At 45.3% G+C, this 15,323-nt stretch overlaps 1 protein-coding gene across 1 annotated transcript in view; it reads left to right on the forward strand.

Moving 5' to 3' along the window:
- Positions 1-15,323, forward strand: part of NID2 (nidogen 2) — an 82,363-nt gene that overhangs the window by 59,126 nt on the left and 7,914 nt on the right. Inside the window, exons 9-12 of the mRNA XM_061157369.1 lie at positions 3,613-3,756; positions 4,476-4,604; positions 5,541-5,684; positions 12,187-12,306. Of these exons, the coding sequence (XP_061013352.1) occupies positions 3,613-3,756; positions 4,476-4,604; positions 5,541-5,684; positions 12,187-12,306 (537 nt within the window). The remainder of the gene's footprint in view (positions 1-3,612; positions 3,757-4,475; positions 4,605-5,540; positions 5,685-12,186; positions 12,307-15,323) is intronic.

The following is a 15,323-nucleotide window of genomic DNA, read 5'->3' on the forward strand; positions in this document are numbered from 1 at the left end:
GAAGCTCTATACTTTCTGCTAAATTTTTTGATGACCTAAAACTGTTTTAAAGAATAAAGTGTGTTTAAACTTTTAAAATTAAATGTTCTAGGCAAGCCAGAGGATGAGCCTGGAAGCCAGGGAACCCTGCTGTTGGGAAATGACTTTGTCAGATCAAGGGGACATTTTAATTCTGAAAGCCAGTAGGCAGTTTTGTTCTTGAAGACTAGAGGCACATGATGATAATGAATGTTTCCCTTCAGTTCTATTGATACTCAGCAGTACTGATACTGCTGAGTCCAGAATCTGCGCCTCAGACAGGTGGGTTCATAACTAGCAAGTCTGTATTTTACCACTGGAGCAGAGGCCTCCTTTACCACCTCCTCGGGCTCTCTGGGCAGGGGTCACTTCAGCAGTATGATAACAGATAAAGAGGACTGGGTTCTCCTGTGGGGTGTAGAGGTGACACAAAACAGGAATCCTGAGCTTGTTGGGTGTGTTTGGTTGGTTCAGTTTTGGGAAACTTGGTTGGGGGCACACGGATGAGTGTCCGAAGAAGGGATTATAATGTAATGAACTAATAGCATGAAAATATCAGCTGACTTTATAGAAACATGTACCTCAGAAGGAAGGAAAAGATTAGTTTTTGCTGATTTCTTAAGGAGAGATTTCAACAGAAACACCTGGGGGAAACGACCTTCACCTTTGAATATCCGGTTCAGCCCTTCGCTAGGTGTAGGAGTCTGATCTGTAAGAGAAGTAACTTAGTGGGAGAACCTCCCAAGCCGGAGTCCCATTCAGACTCTGGAATCATTTATGGAAAAGACAGATCTCTGGGTATATCTTTCCTCGAGACACACCTTAAGGGAGTAGCAAAAGGTCAGAAAGCCCACAGACTGGCAGGTACCAGGTTGCTAATTTGCTTTTAGAATGACATGATTTTTTCCCTGCTACCCAGGTCTAATTATAATAATAATTAGTAGCGGTAGTAGTGGTAGTGGTAAAGGACAGTTTTACTTGATGCCAAGCACCGTTCTAAGTACCTTTCATGAATTTAACTCATCAAATCCCCACAACAACCCTACCAGTCAAGGGATTGTTACTCCCTTTTACGGAGACAATGGTGTAGACATGAAGTAATTTGCCTGGTCACAGCAAGAGTTGAGCCGGGGCTCAAATCCGACGCCAGCCCCAGAGCCCACTGTCACCCCTCACTCATGGCTCTTCCCCGTAGACCCCACAGACTCCAGGACTGCCTTGTAACATAGATCAAATTTTAAAAGAAGGAATGTTTACCCTTTGTGTTTTTCAACCCTGCTCATCCATCCACCCCTATGTAAGACAGCAATACTGTTCATTCTATCCAAATAGGAGAAAAATGGGGAGGAAAGAAGAAAATTAAAAAGAAAAACACAGCCTCTTTTCTTTCCTCTCTCAGTGCCTGCAAGTATCTTAAGAGCCTTTCCCTTTTTCCAGAGGGAGCGATCGTCTGGTTGGAATGTGTGTGAAACAAAACAGCAGCCCCACCTGACGTGGGAGCCCCCAGGTGGGTGTCCAGGGCTCGGGAGGCAGTCTTCCCAGGGAGCCCCTTCTCCTTGACCACCGGCCAGCCCCTGCCTTGCCCAAGTGTTTGAGCTTCCCGTGTGGCTTGGCTGGTGTTGGCGGGGTCGCAGGACAGGACCCAGGAATGCTTCCTGCCCTTGATCCCAGTTCAGGGCTCAGCTCTCCAGTTGAGGAGCCTCTGGGCAGAGGGCCATGCATTGAAGCTGAACGGACTGTTCCTTTAAGGAAAACCAGTCTTCTCTTGATTAAATGACTAAATTAGTTCCAGATCCTCTGTCAGAGAGTCAAGCTGTTCAAGAGGGAGAGGGAGAAATAGAAAATGTCTTAAGAAGGTTACAGCTCTTCTTTACTTACTATAATAGGAGAAAAGCTAACTAGTCACAGAGAATGAATAGACTCACGGTTTTAAAAATGGATTTTTAATATAGTGTTTTTGGAAACCAAATTCTGAGCACAGGGCCTCAGGCTCAGAAATTGGCTGATACTTGGTTTAAAGCTGTGCTGTCACTGTCTTGAAACTCTTAATAATTTTTGAACAAAGAGTTCCACAGTTTTGTTTTGCATTGGGCTCAGCAAATGATGTGGCTGCGCTGTCAGTGAAGGCTATTTTAAGTCAGTATGATGCAGGTATTCACACTTCCTCCTCAATTTCTGGTAGGCTAGTGTATCCTGTCCAAGTTTGCCAATCAACTTCTGGGCTGCATTTTTTTTTTTTCTTCTTCTCCTTGTAATACCTCTCAGGCTGGTAAGCTCCTGACATTATGTATACTCACTAATCTCTGCTGGAATGCGCCATGGTGAAGTTTTGATGCTGGAGAGCACTGAACAAGAAGGCTAAGCCATCAGTATTTATAAACTAAAATATTTCAAAGCTCACTTCTTCCTTTGGCTGGGTAGGTCAGGAATTTGGTACAAAACCTTCTCCTAAAATGGAGAGAGAATAATGGGAGGCAGGCAGGTCTTTGTCTCATGTGGGGCCTTCAGTGAAGACATGACCCTGTTGTTTTCAACTGCAGCACACACTGGGGACTGACTGAGGACCTCGGTCAGTAAGATCAAGTTAACCCTGCCACCACAACTCAAATGCTATACTTCCAGACTGTCTGGCAAGAGAATCAGAGGGGAGGGATGAGGGACGTCCAAGCATGCCTGTGTGATTTGGGGAGCATGGCCTCTGCCTGACTTTTGGACCCATCCACCTCTTCTGGCTGTGTGACCTTGGTCAGGTTACTTGATCTCTCTGTGCTGCGGTAAAAAGAAGATGATAATACATTCCTCACAGTATGGTCATGAGTAATTAATAGAATAGAGTAGGCAATGGTTTAGAACAATGCCTGGCACATAAGTGCTTAATACGCATTACTGTTACACTCAATCTAGTAGATTCAGGGAAGATTTCAGATGTTAACTGTCATCACTAGCTAGTGGTCAGATGGAGCCATGGCAAGGTTAATCCTAAAGAGTAAATACTGCACAAGTTATTCCCATTTATTTGGTCTTATAAATCCTAAGGGGAAAAAAAAAAGGCAAGACTTTCTCATTAATTGAATTTTGACCCATAGAATAGTGCATTTAGTGAGACTGCCCAATTTAGAGGCAGAAATTTTGGGTATAAGTTTTGCTGTCCCATTTCCTGACTTTCTGAGCTTGGGCAATTTTTCTAATGTCTCTTGCTTATTTTCCTTATTGGTGAAAATTACCAATGAAAGGAATGACAGCCTGCCTCACAGAATTATCCTGAGAATCACAGAAGGTGATAGAATGAAAGTACTTTTAAATAAAAGGATGCTATGTGTTGGATATTTTTATTCCCTGGACACAAACCTGCTGTAAATAAGAAAAGGTTAGTTATCTGCAGAGTAGGCGAGAGGCAGCCGTTCTGGAATTGAGAACTGCAATGCAGATGATCCACCTTCACTTTAGATATTAATAGTTTAGTAAGGTCTCCAGGCCGGCCTCAACCTTACAAGTCCACCGCCAGTTCCACTTGCCCATCTTCTCCCTTCTGTGCCATTCTCTTGATGACAGCCAGATGGCGCTTTTCCGTTGTGTTTTCTCCCCACCCACCAGGAGGCTCCGAGCCCACCCCGGTGAGTCCTTGCTACGATGGGAGCCACACGTGTGCCACCACAGCTCGTTGCCAGCCGGCGACAGGTGTGGCCTACACCTGCGAGTGTGCATCTGGGTACCAGGGAGATGGACGGAGTTGCGTGGGTAAGACCCTGGTGCTCTGTGTTCCTCCATTAAGGCCTCCGGCATTCTGTCCATAGAAGACAACTGTCTGCTTTGTCATCTCCATGGATCAATGAGTTTAGCAGCTATTCATCTGAAAATACCAACTATTTAAAAACCAGGCATATTCTGGTTAGGTTTACCAGAGTAGTTTGGAGTGGGTATTTAGGGCTATTGTAATTCGTGGATATTTTATACTCTTAAATCTTGTCATTTTGAGCCTGAATCAAGTATTTTTTACATTCACTAAAGAGTACATTTTTCTGGTTACCTTCAGATTCCGGACATCCATTTCATCCATTTCTTTCAGTTACTATACCTCAAAAGCAGTCATGGAGATTTCTTTACACTTTAAAAGAAACATGGTTACTCAGTGTTTTTCTTCTCAATGTTCAGAATGGCTTAAATGTTTAAAGAATTCTCAGAATATTTGTTCAGAACATATCTCCCTGGAGCTCATACTTGAATGACTTGAAATAAACGTTTATTTTTATGACGGTCTGCAATGTGCATCTACATCTGGTGCTGAGGCAGCCTGCACTTTGCCCCCTGTTTAGTCTACCGACCGCTAGTCCCACTGAAACCTCTCAGGGTTGAGAGGTTTCAAATCCTCTCAGGGGTGAGAGAATACCGAGTCTGCAGACCTTCTGCTTGTGGGGCCTTTGGTTTAAGCAGCCCTTTTTGTTCTTACTCCTCCTTAGATGTCAATGAATGTGCAACTGGCTTCCACCGCTGCGGCCCCAACTCTGTGTGCGTCAACCTGCTGGGGAGCTACAGATGTGAGTGCCGGAGTGGTTACGAGTTTGCAGACGACCGGCATACCTGCATCTGTGAGTGCCCACTCGTGCTCCAGGATGCATGACTGTTTCCACTGTGGCTCTACAGAAGCTCTGTTGCGTGGTTTTCTAGGAAACAGACAATTCACATGGAAAGAACCCAAAGCTATGGCTCAGTTCAGTCCTGTGTGTTGGGGTTTTGGTTTTGTTTGGGTTTTTGTTGTTGTTGTTGTGTTGTGCTATTTATCTATCTACATAGAAATTTTTGTTGTAAGTCATGGAAGGATGTTCACCTCTGTCAGGACTGCTGTGTAGCTTGATGTCTGGCCCAGTCATGTAGTAAGACTATGAACTTTTCTAATACCAACAGCTCTAGATAGAGGTCAAGTGTTTCTCAAATCAGAATGACATGGATTTTGTAATTCAAAGAGGCTTGACCTATTTGACTGACCAAAAGCTCCATTGGTAATAAATATACCCTTTCTAGAGTTCCAGAAAAATACTTGACATAAGAATGGATCCAAAAGAACTAGAATTCCAAAGTCATTCCATTGTTAGAGCTAGATGATATTAGAGAAAACCCACTTTTGAATCCAGTGAGATGAAAAGGTAGCAGCAATCATAGAGACTCGTTTGTGTGTGTGTGTGTGTGTGTGTGTGTATGTGTGTGTACATGTACACACAGGCATGCCAAGCAGCAGTGTTCTGCTTTAGTCAAGGACATTTGCTGAAGACTTATTTTCATGCTTAGTGTTACAGCCACAAACCAAGACTGGCACTTCTTAGATTGTAATTTGCGTACAACCATCCAGGGATCTTGTTAAAATTCCTATTCCAGTTCACTGGCTCTGGGTTAGGTCTGGGGACTGAATTCCTTATGAACCCCCAGGTGTCCTCATGCTGTTGGTGTGTAGATCACACTGCAAAGAGCAGGGCTCACCCATTTGCAGGCCTGGGCTCTTGGACATCTTTGCCTTCTTCCCTCTTCAGTGATCACCCCACCTCCTGACCCCTGTGAGGATGGCCGTCACAACTGTGCTCCCGCCAGCCAGGCCCGGTGCATTCACCATGGAGATGGCTCCTTCAGCTGCGCCTGCCTGCCTGGTTATGCCGGAGACGGGCACCGGTGCACCGGTGAGTACCTGTGGGCGGCTCAGTGACCCTGAAAGTTGCTTTAGATGCACATCCCCACATCCCCAGGGCCTCTCAGAAACCTTTTCTTTTCTTTGACTCACACCTCCTGGAACTGCTGGAAGAGAGAAAAAAAATAAGGTGTCCTTTGAGTCAGAGGCCAAATGTGATTGCCTTGGCACCAGATTGTTGAGCAAGTATGGTTGTTCTTGGAGGAGACATGCCTGGAGAAGTGGGGAGCTCCTGCCAGCTTGCAGTCTCCTGTTCCCTGGAGCTAGTGTAGCTCGGAGGGATGCGAGGGAAAATTGTACATTCCCCTGGGAGGAAGTCTCCATCCTTCAGTCTCTTTAGCTAATGGCTTAATTCAGCACTTCCAGTCTTGCACAATTTTTAGTTGCTATTCCCCTGCTTGAAGTGGTATTTGAAGCAATCTCTAAACATACATACAATTCTTCCTGTGTAATTTATTCCTTCGTGTCTCTCTCTCTCTCTCTCTCTCTCTCTGAAAGGGGAGAGGGAGAGAGAGAAGAAAAATCCACAGATATAAAAGGATATTAATGCATACCTAAGTACTCAAATCTTTCCTTTCAGAAATATAACTCTGTTTAAGACTTTATGCCATATTTTATAAAATCACTAAACCAGAAAGCAGGACTAACTGTTCAAATTTAACTTCAAGATGTATGAGGTTGTTACTGAAAAACTAGGCATGACACTCTGATTATAAATGTTCATGAAACTGGGGTTAGTAGTACCTAATACAGAGATCATTCAGTAAGCCTACATAATTCACTAAAGATCTTCAAAACATCTGTCAGTAATACACACAAATAATAGTTAAATGAGATACTTGGAAATGAGAGGATGGTGGGAAAGGAGTCAGTTTTAGGAACAGAAATCTAAAATGCAGGCTTTCCCCTCTTTTCAAATTGCTTTTTGCATCTGGCCCCAGAATACCTGGGCCCACTGAGCAAACTTGCTAAAAACAGCCGTATAGCTCTAGGGGCTCCTTTGTTGTTGTTGTTCAGTCCCTCTTGTGTACGACTCTTTGTGACCCCATGGACCGCAGAATGCCAGGCTTCTCTGTCCATCACTGTCTTCCGGAGATTGCTCAAACTCATTTCCACTGAGTTGGTGATGCCATCCAACCATCTTGTCCTCTGTCGGCCCCTTCTCCTCCTCCTCAGATCAAATAGCATGTTCTTAAATAGATCAGATCTTCTTAAACAGATCACATAGCCTGGCCCCGCCCTCCTCACCAGCTGTTGGCTTCTCCGCCTCCTTTTGGTTTCATCTGGATGGGCTGAATGGACCAGCAGCCTAAAGCCACGTGTTCTTGACAGAACAGATGTGTCAGGGCAGCACAGCCCTCCGCTTCTTTCCAGATGTGGGGCTTTTCGAACCTGGCTCTTAAACGTTTCCCCTTTTGATGTACAGAAGCTTAGCTGTATGGCTTTCTTGAAAACACAGTTTATATTGAAATGACCCAAAACTGTGACTCAGTTCAGCCCCGAGGTTGTTTTTTCTCCCTAAAAACACCCCCAGGTTTAGACAGAGATGAAGTGCTTTTCAAATTAGGGTGGAGTAGAAGTGTAAGTCACAGATACTTGTCCCACTTGACTGGTCAGAGAGCTCCATCTGCAACAGATACTCTATACAGATGGAGGCACCCTCTAGGTCTGGGTGGGGTCGGGGGAGGCATCAGGTGATGCGCACAAACCTCTCACGTTTCTGCTGAGCCCCACAGTGGGAATACTGCTTTTTCCTCCCTTGTGGAAACTCATCGTTCAGTTTGACTTAACACACTACTGGCTGTCAGAAATGAGAACACACAGAGGAAGAACTCTTGTCAGTAGAATTTCGTATTTAAACATCTGGCTGCTCAGGTAAGCTGAGATGGTGTTTCGAAAGCATTTCATCCCTTAGGTCTTTGGTTTAAAACAAAGAAGTTGAAATTAATTGCCGCTTAGATGTGATGAGGATTAAAATCAGAATGTTAATGTAGGTGAGCTGCTGCTTGTCCTAACGCCTTCGAGAATCACTCTCCCTTCTTTTAACTTCTGCTTGTCTTGGAGGACTTGGGTTACCTTCTGGGGTTGTAGTAGGACCTTGAAATGAGCTACTCTTCCATGCTGGGAGTTTTCTAGGATTGTCATTCTTTGCTACGGTTGCCCTCTTTCTGATTTCAGGGACATTTTCAACTGTCCCTGTTTTCTCTCTGCTTCTCTACTTTTGGGGTTCTCTCTGGAACCCACAAACTTAAACGTAGGCCAGGCCAATCTGTTGCTTCCCCAGTGTATTAGTAATCTATTGCAGCATAACCATTTACCCCAAACACATAGCAGCTTAAAACAGTACACAGTATTATTATCTGTATGGTCTAGCTCATTCGTTTGCTTTAGGATCCTCACAAGACTGCAGTCAGGGGGTCTGTTAGACCTGAGGTCTCATCTGGGGTCCAGATGGGGAAAGAGGCTCACGTGGTTATCGGCAGGATTCCGTTCCCCAAGAACTTTCAGGTCCCTGCTGGCTGTTGCCTGGAGGTGACTTGCAGCTTCTTGCCACTCAGACCTCTCCCACAAGGTAACTTCCTTATCAAAGCCAGCAGCAGGAGGCCTGCTAGTAGGTTGGCAGTGACCACAACAGTGATGTCTCCTCCGTATTGCTTTAGTGTCTTGGTTGGAAGCCAGTTACTCAAAGGAAGGGGATTATAGAAGACCCTGAATACCAGGAGGAGGACGGGATCTTTGGGACCATCTATGAGAGGCTGCCTCCCATAGTCAGTTACCCTGTGGTTGCTGTCCATGTTTCGGGGCAGTAGAAAATAACAGTCATTTTCCTAAAGACCTCTGCTGTGCATAAATCAGGCTGGGCTAATCATGAAGGTGGCTTGCAGGATAAGTGTATAAACATATGTGTGTGTGCACGCAGTTTTAAAGGCATGTCACAGTATGCATGTGTCCCAGTGACAACTGAGATAGAGAAAAAAAGAGAAAAATAGCGATGAAGGCTCTGTTTTGTGAAAAGTGAGCACACTTAAAGTGCACACTTGTTTTCAATCCATCAAACTGGCATTGAAAGAGTGTGTGGGTTTTTCTTTCTCCAGCCAGTTTGTTAAAAACCAGTTTCCCTGGGGAGGCTGCCCTTGGCTTTGGGTTCTCCATCTGAGTCACAAGCAGGAATTATTTTTATGCAAGTAGAATGAAATCTTTTCCAGCTCCCCTGTCAGGATTGATTTCAATCCTGCATTGGTGTGAGCTGGATATTTCTCAGGCTCGTTTGTCCCTGGAGATTTTAGTGACTCTGCTGGATGGAAAAGCAGATTGCTGTGAGCTGAGACCTTTTCAGGGAGGATCACATGTGAGTTGAGGAACTGGGTTACAGATGGCCCATTACCCACAGAAGGGCCGTGAGGAGGGCTTCTTACACTGTTCTCGCACATGGCTTTTGTGGGAGGAGTGCAGACTCTGGATAAGGTATAGTAAAGTTGGTGTGGCCACAAGCGATGTAGGGACCAAGGCTTGAAGGGAAGAAGCTGACTCTGCTGACAGGTCCCAGAGAGCAGGTCACTGCATGCCGTGCCGGACCCTATGGGCACAGCCAGAATCCGGGTGCTGACCGAGTAGGTGGGGAGTGACAACTCATGGGCCTTCAAGCCTTTGTTGGGGTCTGGAGCGGGATCAGGGAGAGTTGGCGCCAGGGAATTTCACTGGGTGGTTCGAAAGCAAACCAGGGGGGCGGGGGTGGGGAAGCTAGAGTCCACGGGCTGGTTTGTTTTGAAAGGATTTCAGCTGGGATTTGGGTGTGGACTCAGAATTAAGGCAGGGATAAGAATGTTGAAGCACCAAAGCATGAACTCAAAATAGAGAATTTTAAACACATTTTCCAAAGAGGCTTTTTAGCAGCTTGGTAGCAGATAGAATGGAGAATTGCCCTGAGATTAAGCCATCTGGCATTGTCTGACTGGCCAGAGACTCTCCTGTGCCTTGAACCTTGCTGCCTTGACCTACCAGCACCTGAAGACCCTGACAGTGATGGTTAAGCAGGCCCCTGTCCCCAGGAGTATAAGAAGAAACTCCTCCCTTGCGAAGGAGTTCAGAGTGTCTTTATACTTTCTGCTGACACGTGATCCTCTGGGAAGCTAGGAAGATTTCTCCTTTACACAAAAGCTCTGGATCCCCCTGCACTCCTCAGGTTGGCCCTCTGAGGAGGGCGGGTAGCCTGCTCTGCACTCAGGCCCTGGAGTGGCTGGTAGGGCTCCAGTTCTCTGACATGGTGCAAGAGCCTCCAAGGAGGAGATGGGGAGCTTGCTTCAGGGAATCTTAAGCTTCTCCAGCTTTAGGGGACAGGAGTTGTTCACCTGTGATGCTCTCGGTCTCTTCAGAGACTTTCTCCCTGTTCATTCTTAAGTTGTCTCCCCATGACTTTGCCTTTGGGAGGATGGCTGCCCTTTCAGGTCTGGTTGGAATTCCTAGGCCATGGGCTTTAAGAACATAACTCAGAACCTCTGGGGGATCCTCTTTCTCTTTATTCACAAAAGTAATCACAAGCAACTGATCTATGAGTTCTAGAAATAGGCCCTGTGTCTCAGGAATTCCTGCTTCCTGCCATTGCCTGGGGTTCCTGTTACCATGAAAAGTAATTTTAGCATATGCATTATGAATAGTTTTAATTTCCTGCATTTGGTTGGATGTTAATTTTTGCAGTTTGGTTTTATAGCATCATAATAAGGCACAAGGAACTGAATGGGCACCAACTTCAGCCAACTGGACATTGGCGGTGTCCTTCCAGACAGACAGGGCCAAACTCAAAGATAATGAAACATGAGAGTATTCAGCCCTGACTGATCAGATTGGAGATAAGTTTCTGGTTGTTGTAATTAATTTGGTTTAGTTTTGGTTAACTGAGGAGCTAACCACTTTAACCTTGCAGATAAATTTATAACCAGTTTCTTGCCTTTGTCAGTGAAAGGAAGGCAACCAGGCAGGCCAAATGCTCATCTAAGCAGAGTCTCTCTAGGTGGCATTAACCTTGGTCGTGTCAGGCATTCAAGAGTTCAGACTTCAGAGTGAAGTAATTTATGGGGGCTAAATGCCGGATCCAGAGGATAAGCAGTGTAAGTGATTACATTGCTAATTATGATGTCAGAAATTTTCCTTTCCCCTGAACAGAAGGTTCAGTACGTGTTGTGTCCAGTACGTCTACTTACTGGTAGATGGGAAAAGCCCTTAGTGATGGGGAGGTGGCTCAGCGCAACGTGGTCACAGCAAGGGTGGCACTGATCACCCTGGAAGAGAATTCATCTGGGACCTGGGAGGCTGGGCGAGGAGCCGTGTTTGTCCCCAGCTGACTGGCATCACATTCAGGGCTGTAGGTCTCCACCTTCCAGGGAGCCACGCGTCTCTGTCACAAGCTGTACAGAATCGACGTAGTTCATTCTGTGACTCCTGTCCTCTTGGTTTAATGCTGAACATCCCATCCCATGGTTTTTCCCTCTCCACACATTTTTAAAACATTTTTTGTATGTTAGCTCGGGTGTGACTGCTTTATTTTCCATTGAGCCTTGATTAGATCCACCCCTTTGATCCCCTCTTTGCTCAGGAAGACTTCCTGTCTCTGAAGATGGCTTATCTCAACTACTGGCCATTGGTTTCAGCAGTTAGATTGTCAGACTTTTTTTTCCTGGCAGCAGGGTGGAGGGTAGGGGCGGTGTCTTGCTATTGTCAGCCTGCACTGATTTCAGTAAATAAAAGGAATGTAAGTCGGCCTTTGTTTGAAGTTTCAGGATGTTGCAGCTATGAGAAATATGAAAATTAATCCACGTGGTACTGTGTAGAGAATGTTGGGACCTGAATTGTTTGTACTGAGAACCTGGACAAATTTAAATTTTCTTTTCTATGTGTTGTCTTAAATCCTCTGATAATATTTTTCTTATACTTCTATATTTCTTCTAAAGGTGGAAAGTAAATTTCTGATTAAAAAAATTTTTCCTTTTTTTAAATTTCTGAAAATTTTTGGACATTCTAGGTAGTAGGAGTCTCTGATTATATAAGACTGAATGTGTGTGTTAGTTGAGAAGCTAAGTTGGAGCTTCAGTGGGTTCTTTTGAATCTATAAATCAGTACTATAGGGAGATAGTGCCAATAAGGAAAGGAAAAAATAAACTATTGTTACATATATTTATTGTAGTGTTGCTGAAAGGAAATGGTTTATGGGCTAAAGGTTAGTTTAAAGGTAATAACTTCCTGGAATTCACTGTAGAGGAAAGATGTAGGATATATTTCTGTGTAAGAGACCACGTTTGACTTCTACACTGAACGTGTCCCTTGACTCTGTACCCTTAAGCTTGCCTTTAAGGTGCCAGTATGTTTCTGCCCCTGCCCGAGGGTCTTCTGAAGTGATGCCTGGGTGTCAATCCACGCACACTGAGGCATGTGTAGCACAGTCTGTGTGCAGTGAAATCATGCTCCTTCCTTCCCTCCCTCTCTGTCCCTAACTGCTGCAGATGTTGACGAATGCTCGGAAAACAGATGTCACCCCTCGGCCACCTGCTCCAACACCCCTGGCTCCTTCTCCTGCCTTTGCCAACCTGGATATTACGGGGATGGATTTCAGTGCACACCTGGTAAGGTCTGGGAGGCCTCTCCATGTAACTTTGTATCACTTAACTCTGACCTGCAGAGTGCAAGAAACAGTCTGAAGGCTGTTTTAAAATCAGTGGGGAAAATAAGTATGACCCTTGTAGGTGGATCCCGCTGGTTTACTCTAAGCTAGTAACCCCAGCCCTCTTCCCAACATGTCGATGGGGAATCACTCTTGCTCCTGCCACCTTAGAAGAGGTGCAGGGACCTGTTTTGTTCACCTTAGAGACCCGAGATGCTGCTGATGAACCTGTGTGTTATGGTCTAAGCACTCCCCGTCTGCATGGGGCATGGAGTGTGGTTTCCAAGCACTCAAGAGTTCACGCCAACTGTAGGTTGCCAAGGCAGACTGCTGCTCCTTTGTTGAGTTGTTCAAAGATGGGAAGAACTTTTTCTTTTAATACAAAAGAACTTTATTAATGAAACACAGCATTGGTTTGGTATCATTGTAACCAAAATAATTCCTATATAGATCCATGAGCTCACTATTCAAAGATCAGTTTTTACCAATGAGGAAGGTTCCATAAGTACCAGTCTTGGCTTTTAATGTATGAGAGTAAGAAATGGAGAATTACTTCATTTTTGTAATTTTGATTACAGTTTTGATTCTGATTGCCAGTTTTGATCCTTTCAATAATATGAATTGTTATGGCCAGAACATTAGTGCTTCTAAAATTCATGTAAGTGAACATTGGTAATGTTTGATCTAGATGTCTATATACCCTTGCTTCCACTATAACAGTCCTTTTTCTTTCCCCTATTTCTGGGGAAAGATTTTTCAGGTCCCCCTGCCCCCCTCCAAAAAAAAAAAAAAAAAATACAGAGAAATTCCGTTTCACTCATGCCTAGTCTTTAAAAAGTCTTGATTAAATTCCAGCTGGGATTTGAAGAAATCAGATGGTTGGGAGGTGCCCTAACAGAATGGTTCAGAATCCTGTTAAATTTATTAAGATAGGCATGTATTAAGGACAGTGATCCAGAAGGGAGCCAAGAGAATAAGGCATTATTTACAGAAAGAGGGGCATATTCCTTTGTGCAGACTCTTTCCCATGACCAGGCCTCTCTTTTGCTTTGGCCTTGGTTGCCATTTCTGGCTAGTCTCATCTGCATAATAGGGTCTGCTTTCAAGGGTGAGAGAACACTCTGTGCCCCAAATTAAAAAATATTTAAAATCCTGCCAACCAGAAAGAGAAATAAATCCATGATTGGATTGAGAAACAGCTTGAAATAGTAAGCAATGACAGATGCCCACGTGTAAGTGACGTGAGGTACTCCTTTCCCAGAGGCTGACTGCTGTGTGTGCCTTGTTGGGTGGTCCCCTGAGCACTGATGCTCAGGATGATGCTCAGGATGATGGAATGTGGACCAGGGGTGATGCTGGGAACTTCTTCAGGGAATCCCACCTGGTGACGATGGCGAGTGTGTGAGGAAGTGGTATTTCCCTCTCTGGGTCCTCTGAGACACATCTGGGTGAGGGAGTCAGTCTTTTTTCTCCATGATGTTTTAAAAAGAGCTTTGCGTCCCGTGGGTTATGAGCTCCAGCGGCCCTGAAGGGCATCAGCTTGCCCCAAACATTGTGAGTCTTGGGAGTTGTGCTCCTTTGGTTGGAGCTCTGAAGATTTTATTCACCATCTTCTGGCTTTCCAGGTGCTCAAATGTAATGTTTCCAGCTGTTCTTTGAACTCATTGGCGGTTTTGACCAAAGGAGTGACATGAGATGACTTTTTTTTAAGGGACTCTTTCTGGCTGCTGGTTGAGTTTACAGCAGGGCAGGGGGTGGGGAGCAGGAAAGATGATGGAAGCAGGGAAACCAGTAAGAAGGCTAACATACATAGTAATCCTGGCATGAGATGACTGGGGTAGATGTGGTGAGATGTGCAGACATCAGCTGACATTTTTTGATGTATCAGATGTAGAGTGGGAGAAGGGAGTCAGGGTTTAGTAAGCCTGAGCAATGGAAAGATGGAGATGCTGTATAATGCTATGGAGAAGTCCAGGGGAGAGCTCTGAGGGGAGAAAGCCCAGTTTTTGTTCTCCTCTGAGATCTGTTACACATCCACAGGGTGATAGAAGTAGGTACTTGGCTGTGTGATTCTGCAGGCTGTGAGCTGCAGGAATTAATGAAGGAGAAATACCTTCTATCAGTACTTAAATTCCTGTAGGTCATCCTATCTTAGGAGACTGTCAAGTTAAACTGCCTCAAGCGGAGTCCTCTCAGACAGAGAACTGCTGTATCTGGGACAGAGCCATGGCAGCCTGTAGAAGCAGTCTGGGAAAAAACTGCTGGTAGGGAAGCTGCCCTGCCACGGAAGCTAATGAGAGTTTCAGCACGGTAGTGAGGAAGGAAGGAAGGAGGATGGGGAAAGATGCTGGAGAAAGGGAGGGACAGAGCAACGTGGTGGGAAGCTGGGGCCTCAGCTTTGAGATAAACCCAGGGCAGGGTAGCCAAAGGACTTCAAGGAGCTGGAGTGTCACACAGTCAGTATCAAGTTGTTTGCCACCAACTCTATGATCACACATACTAATTACAGTCAGTTTTACTTTTACTCAATATAGTTTTCCAGTGGACAGATACGTAGGGCCACACATAATGCCCATAGCAGGGCATTGGGTAATACTTCCTAAGACACACTGGCCAGTCTCAAGACAGCCCTCTCAGATGCAGGTCCCAGAGTTTGACACAAGAAGGAATAAATAATGGCTTTAAGCATCATGTAGGCCACTGAGTCCCCAAGGAGAGTCCCCAGAAGTGCTGTTAGCAAAGGCCCCTTCCCAGGCTGAGCAAGCCCTGCACCCCAGATGTTACCGCCTCTTGTTCTATCCTGATGTGGCTGGGCCTTGATGACACTCCTCCTGACCTGAGGGTCACAGGAGCATCGGGACAACCCCTTCTCCCGATCCCCAGGAGAACCTCCTAGAGCACTTTGCTGCTCGGGGCCAGCATCCAGGGGCTTGGCTGAGGCCTCGCTATGGACATGAGGAGGAAGAAGACCAGGCCAGG

Source organism: Dama dama, chromosome 12 (assembly GCF_033118175.1).
Source record: "Dama dama isolate Ldn47 chromosome 12, ASM3311817v1, whole genome shotgun sequence".
NCBI classification, from domain to species: domain Eukaryota; kingdom Metazoa; phylum Chordata; class Mammalia; order Artiodactyla; family Cervidae; genus Dama; species Dama dama.